Source organism: Pundamilia nyererei, unplaced genomic scaffold, assembly GCF_000239375.1.
Source record: "Pundamilia nyererei isolate P.nyererei 1_Seehausen unplaced genomic scaffold, PunNye1.0 scaffold00062, whole genome shotgun sequence".
In the NCBI taxonomy this organism is placed as follows: Eukaryota; Metazoa; Chordata; class Actinopteri; order Cichliformes; family Cichlidae; genus Pundamilia; species Pundamilia nyererei.
The window spans coordinates 491,063-500,358 of record NW_005187463.1 but is presented as its reverse complement, the minus strand read 5'-3'; the positions used below and the strand labels follow the sequence as shown (position 1 = coordinate 500,358).

Sequence of the window (9,296 nt, the reverse complement as noted above, 5' to 3'; positions counted from 1 at the left end):
GCCTCATACATATGTACAGATGGATAACCCTTCAATGCCAAGTGTTTCACAAAAAGTGTCATTTTTATGACCTTCCCATAGATCCCAGCTTTTATACTCACACAAACCAATAAATACAGTACTCTGTGCCGCCATTCCACACCTAGAAAAAAGAAGAACAGCGTGATTGTGTGGGTTTGATTAAGACATGCTAGCACTAACAACAAAATTCATTCAGGAGGTATCCAGTTAAAATGTTGGTAATATCAGTGTGATGACAAGCAAACAAAAACGGGGTTTCCCAGCAGCAGCGAGAAGCTTACAATATGGTATTGTTCTAGCACATTCCAGTGTTGATAATACCAGACTGGGCTAAAGGCCTTAATCCAACCAATATCTTGAATAAGTGGAGGGTGTCTTTCTGCTAACAAGAAGCGCAGCTATTCTCTCCTCTGTGCATCATTATAAAGTTCCTGTGAATACATCGAATAAAGCGAAACATCTCTGTCTAATCCTATAGGCCGGGATTTGTTTAGCTAATGCTAAGACCCTTTTGACCTATTTCTGTCACCTCTAGCATGCAGGCACCCACTCAAGACTTCCCGAACAAAACGCTGGTGCACAACAGCACCCACAGAGTATACATGATAAAACAGATAATCTACAGGAACTCAGCTCCGGGAACAGGCAGCCAGAAGTGTGCTTCAGACAATAAAAACAGGGTATTATCCCTCGGGGGAAATGGAGAACAATGTCTAAGTGGATTACTTGAAGGATTTCGTATGAAAATATATTCAAATTTGGAGGCTATGACGAAGAATGATAGAACATTTTGAAATTGAAACAGTACTGATAAAATTACAGCATTTCAGGAGATTATTACTTGCAATTGTTCTCCAGTTTAGGAGCAATGCTCTTAAAAGACAATGTTTCAAATTACTTATCTCGCTTATCACAACAAGCCAATAGCATTCGCTTCTTAAAAATCTCGAGCAATGGCTATTTATAGCTATTTTGTGAGCCACCACATATCAGTATATAAGTGTGAGTCCTCTCAGTGTGGCATTCCTCCATCAACACAAAGCCTCCAGTATTGGAGATTCATCACATGTCTGGCTTAATGTGTTAATTAATTCAAGCCCAAACTATCTCCTAGGGGAACGGTGCAACAAAATGCATTTACAGCACAGCACAGTGTACAGGAAAAACAAGCAGCTCAAATTATCTCAACCTAATGGGAGTCAGGAGTAGTGCATTAAAACAAAGCCTCTCATTACTCAGCTTCCATTAAAAGTCCACAACCAACAACTTCAGCTTTCTTTCTGGCTAAACCCCAAGGTTACTGTTGTATGCAACAATGTTCCCAACAAATTCTCTTCAGTGAACAATCACCAGCTTGCATTTGAAGCCCAGTGCGAGGCCTGTAATGCATCAAGAATGAGTGGTTTAAAGTACTGACCTTATATACAAAATACTGCTTCCGTGCTCTTATTTCTGGTATTCAAAAAGAATGGCGCTTTAGTTTGTAGTCCGTGCTCAACGTATGACCCTTTGTTGTCAGTTATCCACAGAGTGGACAGATGGCTCCCTGTGCCCTCAGACCGGCTGGAGCGGAGGCTGGCTTTGCTATTAGTCCCTCAGCTTAGCCCAAGATAAGCCCCTACGCAGGGCAAGTGAACCCGCATCTCTTGCCTAATTCTCCCTGTCACAGTCACCAAAGAGGCGTTCCTCCGCATGGAGTTCCACTAGCTGAAGAGGCCTAAGGGCAGGGCAAAGAGGCTCTCCGGCTGGACAGTGTCCAGCAAAGATAGAACCAGCTACAGTTACACCACAACAAAAAGACCCAGGAAGGTCTAGCCTTTTGCAGTCATCAAAAAAGCACAGTGAGATGGTGAAGAGAAGCTTTGTTAACCGATGTTGGTTCGTGTCTAACGGCTCTGCATGACTGCTGTGTTTTTCATTAGATTTTCTGAGAGCTTCCTGCCAGCACAGGGCAGGATTTTCTCTAAAAATAAATCTCCTTGTAAGAAATCTGTGCTTTCTTACAAGGAACTTGACTAATTGAGGGGTGGAAAGGACAATGTGGCGTTTGAGGTATTTAGTGATGTTAAGCACAATGTCTTCGTGGGGGGCTTTGCCCACCCCCCTTCATACGGCCTCTGCCCTCCCCCACAACAAGCCCTTCTGCCCTTGTAATGAGGCCATACTGGATACAATGCAGCCCTTCTGCACAGAAAAAATGTATTCAGCTGAGACCCAAATTTGTGAAGGAAATGAATCAGTGAAGCATAAGTGGCATATTTAATTACTATTCAGTGCATTGCACGGAGACAATGATGGCTGCTGCGAGTCTCATGGCCGTCTATCAGACGTGTAAGCAGACATTCACTTCTCAGCTATGATTTCAATTCAGCCTCCAAGTTGCACTTCTATGATTAAAAGATTTTACCTCGTGAGAACAGAAGAAGGAAGGCTGTCTTTATAAGTCTCAATACTGACTTGATTTGACTCGCTTCACTTTTTAGGAGGCCTTTCTTTCAGAGTTAAGACAAGGTTAGAGGTTAAGCAGTAAAAGTAAGCAAAGTTTTATCCAGTTATAACAAAACAGGTTCAACAGGGTGTCTCTTTGTGTCCAAACTGCAAGTAGAATCAGAAGCACAAGAGGAGCATCAAAGCATTCAAGGGCATAGCATGTGACAGCTATTTCTATCCTTTCAGAGACCATGAGATGATCTGGCATTTCATGCCAATCACTTGTGACTAATTTCTTCTCCTTCGTGTACCTTGTCTGTCAACTAGATTAAAAAGTCAGGGATTAGATGTAATTGGATTACAGTGAAGTGATTACTTAGACCTGCTGGTGTAATCAGTTACAGTTACTGAAAGCAGAGTACATGTAGTGGTTACCCAAATGGGAAAAACTAGATAAAGGATAAAATATACACACTGCCCTTGCATGATTTCCTGTGGCTTTCTAGCTCTATAGCTAGCATATCTTAATCATCACACAGTATTATTGTGAACTAATCAATATTTTTAATCAGTCACTTCTGATTAATGCCCTCGTTTGTGCACCCTGTTAGCCAGCGAGGCTAGGAGTCAGATGATATGTCAGAGGTACTGAGAAGCAATTTCTCATGCTTGTTACTCAAAGCAGTGATTTCAGATGTCTTGGAAGGAATTTAAATGCCTGTACAGGATGAATACACAGTTCATGCTCATGATATTATTTAAATGTATATATGTGCTTAGCACCTGTGAACCTTTCATGTCTGCTGGGCTGACACAACGCACTCAAAAATCTGATGGATGCCCCATATATGAAAATGACAGCTATAGATTATGTGTCAGTGCAGATCTCTCATCAGCTGCCAGAAACATATGTACGTGCATAATGCATGTATTTCTACAGCCAGCGCCCCCTTTGGAATGTGTTAAAAATATATATTTCATCTGATAATTAAGAAATGTTGATGTAAGGAAATATACTGTGTCCCAACTTTTGGTTTTATATCCCACAGCACCATCTGTTTTACAGTAAAAACACATAAAATTACACAATATAAAAGAACATTTTTTAAGGTAGATAGACTTAAAACTGCATGACTCTCACTTATCGTTAATCACATTCACAGAGAATACCTGGCCTCCCAATAAGCTTACAAGATTCAACTAACCTATATTAAAAACCAGTGTACATTTTTAAGGACTTTTTTTTCTCTAAGCTAAACATTTTTAAGATTGCCAACTTTTCTCACCGTTTATCTGATGCTCTTCTACAAAAATTGGCCAAAAGCGAAGGTTGAGATTTTTTTTTTTCCCCACGTGACCGCAGTGCAGCTACAACAGTTTTGATTGGTCCAAGGAGCAGCATGTTTTGGTGCTCTCTTCCGTCTTCCGTCTTCCTAGCAGTAAATAAATACATAGTCATTACACCGAGGTAAAGTAACACCAACATCTGCTGGGTCGGCCGGTCTTACGCACAGGGACTACAAATGGACGAGGACTACAAAAGCTCAGCTGCTGTCCGCCGGACTTTACACTCTAGCAGAGTCGATCAGTAACCTACGCAGTGATAAGGACTGCGTTTGAAATATCTGAAGCAGGAGCAGTCCCGCTGTGTTTTGTGTTACCTTTGTTCGGCGGAACAATTGTCATAATGGCTTTTCACCAACTTTGCACTTTTGAAACTTTTCAGCAGGTCTCGGGGCGCTACGGTTATGGAGAAAACTTCAGAGACGTGATCGAGCAGGAGTTCACGCGGATTAAAGGTAATGCTTGTGCTCAGTCCTGAGCAGCAGCTGTAGTGACGGAACCGCTGGCTGTAAACCGTTGCTTCTCTGTTGTAAACAGGGATAACATACCTGGATCATGCAGCAGCTACTTTGTATCCCGAGTCTGTGCTTAGGGACTACTGCCGGGACATTACAAGCAATCTGTACGGTGAGACAAGTCACATAAAATCCCACCAAGTGTTACTGCTATGTGGTTATTTTTCCTTGAGCCATGAAATTTAAAAGCATCTCCTTTTTGTTTTTCCCCCCAATAGGAAACCCCCACAGCCACAACCCCAGCAGCAGACTCACACATGACACGGTGGACCGGGTCAGATACAGGTAAAGTCTGTGCATGCTCTCAAAAGCCTTAATAATGGGCCAGCAACTCCTTCAGTTGGTACTTTGCTGGAATAAATGAGTGAAAACATTTTCTTACAGGGTATTGCAGCATTTTAACACCACCCCTGAGGAGTACTCTGTGATTTTCACTTCTGGTTGTACAGCCGCTCTTAAATTAGTGGCTGAGAGCTTTCCCTGGAGGTCGCACACAGAGAGCCAAGCAGGGAGTCACTTCTGCTACCTCACTGACAGCCATACCTCTGTAGTTGGCATGAGAGGACTGACTTCTAGCCGGGGGGTGGTTACCCAGCCCGTCTCCCCGCAGGAATTGGAAAACAGAGCAAAGGATGAAGCTCAAGTTGAAGATGTTATTTGCCAGACACCGCACCTCTTCTGCTACCCAGCACAGAGCAACTTCTCAGGGAGGAAGTATCCCCTTAGCCATGTGAAAGGCATCCAGGCGAGACGCCTTTACCCAGCGTGTGCCCACCAAGGCCGCTGGTTTGTGTTGCTCGATTCAGCCTCTTATGTCAGTTGTTCGCCTCTAAGCCTACAGGACTGCCCTGCTGATTTCATTCCTATCTCTTTCTACAAGATATTTGGCTTCCCCACAGGTCTGGGGGCGCTTCTTGTCCGTAACGACGCAGCAGACATACTAAAAAAGACTTATTTCGGAGGAGGCACAGCAGCAGCTTACCTTTCCGGAGAAGATTATTATGTACAGGCGGCAAATATTTCTGACAGGTAAAACATTCTTACAGCCCATCGAAGGCCAGATAGTCTCTGAGAACTCACTGTTGTGAGCATCTGTATTCAAAACGCAATGTTTTCTCTCTCCCCGATAAAGATTTGAAGATGGCACTGTGTCCTTCTTGGACATCATTGGCTTAAATCACGCATTTGAAGCTCTTTACAGAATCACAGGTACTGTTGCCAGAGCATGGCGATTCATTCAATCTGTTGTTTAATAGCGAAATCATGATGCGTATGCGGGTTGTTTATAATCTGCCTCAGGTTAAAAACAACAACCCTCAACCTTCGTTTATTTCTTTTTCCCTTCAGGGGGCATGCACAACATCCAGCAGCACACGTTCGGCCTGGCACGATACACTTACATGCTGCTGTCAAGTCTTTGCCATGGCAACGGGAGACCAGTGGCTCACATATACACCGAAGGCCAGTTTGACAGTCCAATCACACAGGGCGCAGTCCTGAACTTCAACCTAATGGATTCAAATGGACAGATAATTGGCTATTCACAGGTGCATGTGGAAAACAGAATTTACTTCTATTTCATAACAGTCTAATAATTGTGTGTTTATGTAAAGGAGGTGAAATAATTTCTGTCACTCACAGGTCGACAGAATGGCAAACCTGTACAATATTCACGTGCGCACGGGTTGCTTCTGCAACACGGGGGCATGTCAGTCCTTCCTCGGGATCACCAGTCAGCGGGTGAAGAGGAACCTGCAGGTGAGAGATGAAAGAAAGAGAAAATTGTCAAAGTCTGTTAAGGGCATGCGTAGGTAGAATGAAACGTCTCTCTCTCTCTCTTTTTCTCTTCAAGGCCGGCCACGTCTGTGGAGACAACATCGACATAGTGGATGGCCAGCCGACCGGATCTGTTCGAGTGTCCTTCGGCTACATGTCAACATTTGAAGACTGTCAAAAGTTCCTGAACTTTGTGGCGGAGTGCTTCGTAGAGAAACCGGTCAGAGTAGACCAAGAGAGGCTACAGGAGTTAAAAAGAGCTGCTGCAGCGTCAGAGGACTCCAATGAATCTCCTTCAATCAAAATTACTAATGGAGGAGTATATAAAGGAGATGAAAAGAAGCCCACAGAAGCATCACTGAAGGGATTTCAACTGAGAGACTCAAACAGCCATGGGGTGGCTTATACTCTGACCAACATATACATCTATCCTATCAAATCTTGTGGAGCGTATGAGGTTTGAGAACAGCCCAGCCTTATCTCTCGTCTTTCTTTTCTAACCTTTTTCTCTCCTCCCCCTTCTTCCACTCTACCTGTTTTGATTTGACTCTGCTCTTCATGCAGGTCCACGACTGGCCGGTGGGCCCGCTGGGTTTACTGTATGACAGAGGCTGGATGGTGGTAAATGGAAACGGCGTTTGCCTGAGTCAGAAGAGGGAGCCACGTTTGTGTCTCATTCGCCCGCAAGTCCACATTCGCTCCAACAAATTGCTCCTGCAGGCATCAGGTCAGACACTCAGTTCATGGCTCACTGGGAATACATTTTTAAAATATATGTCTAAATTTCAGTGCCGTAAACTTCAACGAGGATTTTTGTTTTGCTTTTTCTTCAATCGCCCTACAGGGATGGATACCATTTCTGTTCCCCTGGAAAACAACAATCATTCGCACACGAGGGTGTGTCACAGTAAAGTTTGTGGTGACAGGTGAGCTGGCAGCGTTTGAGACATCCGAAAAGCATGAGCTGCAGGAAATATTGTGACACATGTCATTTGTTCTTTGTTTTTCTCTCGTGTCAACGCTCTCCCTACCTGTGTCGTTCTTTATGCTACCCCTTCTTTGTGGATGGCATTATAAGGCCCTCCTCTCCCAGCTTCTTATGAAATTCCTGCTGCTTACCATTTTTAGGGGAAAACAAACAATAGAGCATTGGATGATATTAATCTCCTCTGACAGATCCCCCACATGACGAGTCACAAGCTTAAAAAAAAAAGCCATTCACCCAGTGATTCTCAGATTAGATGTCACAGCAAATAGTAAGCAGCATCAAAACTCTGTAGATTTCCCCCGGGGGTCTCCTGAATATAATCTTCCTCCTTCCCCAAGGGTGGAGACTGTCGACTGTGGGGATGAGGCTGCATCATGGCTTTCAGACTTCCTTGGACAGCCGTGCCGCCTGATAAAACAAAGGCCTGATTTCACCCGAGAAATGAAGAAAAGGCCGAGTGAAGGTACCAGTACAAGCGTTTCACCTGTTTTGCCTCGCCTTTCTCTGTTTACTCCAGATTTATGTGGAATACAGTACACGAGCAGTGTGACCTTGCATTCAGTAATGTTGGCAACATCTTTTTCTGTGACACTGCTTAAGAGCGTCAGATTGTAATCCGAAAGACTGTGAAAATGCTGCGTATGCCAGGGATTCTCAGCCAAGGATGTGAATCCCTCATTTAGACTGGAACATGCGATTTGATTTTAAAAAAATCACACCTACTGAGCAAACATTCACACCTGATTCCTTTTTGCACTTCGCAATGTGTGAAAATCATTAATAAGGGAGCAGAAAACATGCCCCAATATGTTCATTTCATCCTCTATATTTTCTTTTTGGGCTCCACTGGAGTAGCTTTGGATGACTCACAGTTCAAAACAATCCTTATTTATCTTATTCCTAGCTTGTGTGCGCCACTCTGACACAAGCCATTTTAGCTAATTCACTCTCCCAGCCTTAAGCCAACGTTTTTCTGATTGGCTGTTCCATTGTAAACACAAGATATGTATATTTAAAGTGCTTATCTAAAAGTAGTGCATACCTGATTAATGAGTTAAATGTCACAACTCAGTGGCTTAAAACTGTGTACTTAAATTTTGTACAATAGTTCAATGAAATTGTAGTACTGTCCCATGTCAGCGTTAATATAAAGGCAAGCAAAACACAATAAATAAATGCATAAAGTGCATCAAGTTCAGTTGTTATAGTAAATATGACTTCATAAAAGTGAACTTAATCTGAGTATGGAGATCCAGGATTTTAATGGCAAGCCTGTGCTACAAACTGGACATGAGGGATTTGAAAGCTCTGGACATTTAGCATCCAGGGAGAATCTAAGGCTAGGATTATACCAGGAAATACTTACTTATACTTTTGCATGTATCCAACGGTCAGCTTGGGTCTGCATGACGTAAATTTCCCCATCAGATGGTGAACTTGAGGCTCTGTGCAGACCTCAGAGTCACTCCCACTTTGTTATGAACAAATGGACTTGTGGCTGCTACCACTGGCCTGACTTATGCTCCTTGAAGAGGAATGCACACAAATCCAAACACCACAGTTCTTCTTATCGTACCACTTTGAAAGAGTATGATGAGAGGAGCCATGTGAAGTCGGTGCCCTTGTACTGCTGTGTCTTTTGAGCTACAGCAAATTAGGACATCTCAGCCTCGCCTGTGCAGATCCCGATCGTTCTTTGTTTTGAAATCTGCCTTTTGCGAGTCTCCAGATTATCCTGGCGTTTAATATACATTTCTGACATCTTCATTTCCCACACTCCATATCTTTGGAACTTTTTTATTTGTACCCAAGCTAAGCAACAAGGCCAAGGGATGTAAGCACATAAGGAAAAAAAGCTGCCGTTCCCAGAGTGGCCTTGAGACTTACTCCAAAAGTGAGTAAAACCCTGTAGACTCCAATGTTTAAAAGCCCAAATTTATACACATAAAAGCTGCAGAACATAATTTTGATCTCTATGGTCACATCTCACTTAATAACTACAGTACAACTATATGACAACTACACTGTGTGTGTGTGTGTGTGTGTGTGTGTGTGTGTGTGTGTGTGTGTGTGTGTGTGTGTGTGTGTGTATATATGTGTACATATATATATATATTAGGGGTGCAACGATACACAAAATTCACGGTTCGGTTCAATACTTTGGTGTCACGGTTCGATATTTTTTCGATACAAAAAAAATGTTCATGCCTTTTTAATTTGTC

At 43.0% G+C, this 9,296-nt stretch overlaps 2 protein-coding genes across 3 annotated transcripts in view; one reads left to right on the top strand and one right to left on the bottom strand.

Annotated features, from left to right (window-relative positions):
* The window catches only part of LOC102197868 (poly(rC)-binding protein 3), a 12,753-nt gene extending 10,863 nt beyond the window's left edge, over nt 1-1,890 (bottom strand). Inside the window, exons 1-2 of one of the 2 annotated variants that reach the window (XM_013911385.1) lie at nt 1,439-1,890; nt 102-142 (exon numbers count right to left, since the gene is read on the bottom strand). The gene's annotated coding sequence lies outside the window, so the exon portion shown is untranslated. The remainder of the gene's footprint in view (nt 1-101; nt 143-1,438) is intronic. The other variant, XM_005735069.2, reaches the window with a different exon arrangement.
* Nucleotides 1,891-3,842: 1,952 nt separating this feature from the next.
* mocos (molybdenum cofactor sulfurase) overlaps nt 3,843-9,296 on the top strand; it is an 11,302-nt gene continuing 5,848 nt past the window's right edge. The window contains exons 1-11 of the mRNA XM_005735068.1: nt 3,843-4,250; nt 4,333-4,422; nt 4,529-4,595; nt 4,695-5,339; nt 5,443-5,519; nt 5,658-5,857; nt 5,952-6,068; nt 6,163-6,543; nt 6,651-6,813; nt 6,931-7,012; nt 7,413-7,537. Coding sequence (XP_005735125.1) covers nt 4,139-4,250; nt 4,333-4,422; nt 4,529-4,595; nt 4,695-5,339; nt 5,443-5,519; nt 5,658-5,857; nt 5,952-6,068; nt 6,163-6,543; nt 6,651-6,813; nt 6,931-7,012; nt 7,413-7,537 — 2,059 coding nt within the window. The 5' untranslated portion in view covers nt 3,843-4,138. The remainder of the gene's footprint in view (nt 4,251-4,332; nt 4,423-4,528; nt 4,596-4,694; nt 5,340-5,442; nt 5,520-5,657; nt 5,858-5,951; nt 6,069-6,162; nt 6,544-6,650; nt 6,814-6,930; nt 7,013-7,412; nt 7,538-9,296) is intronic.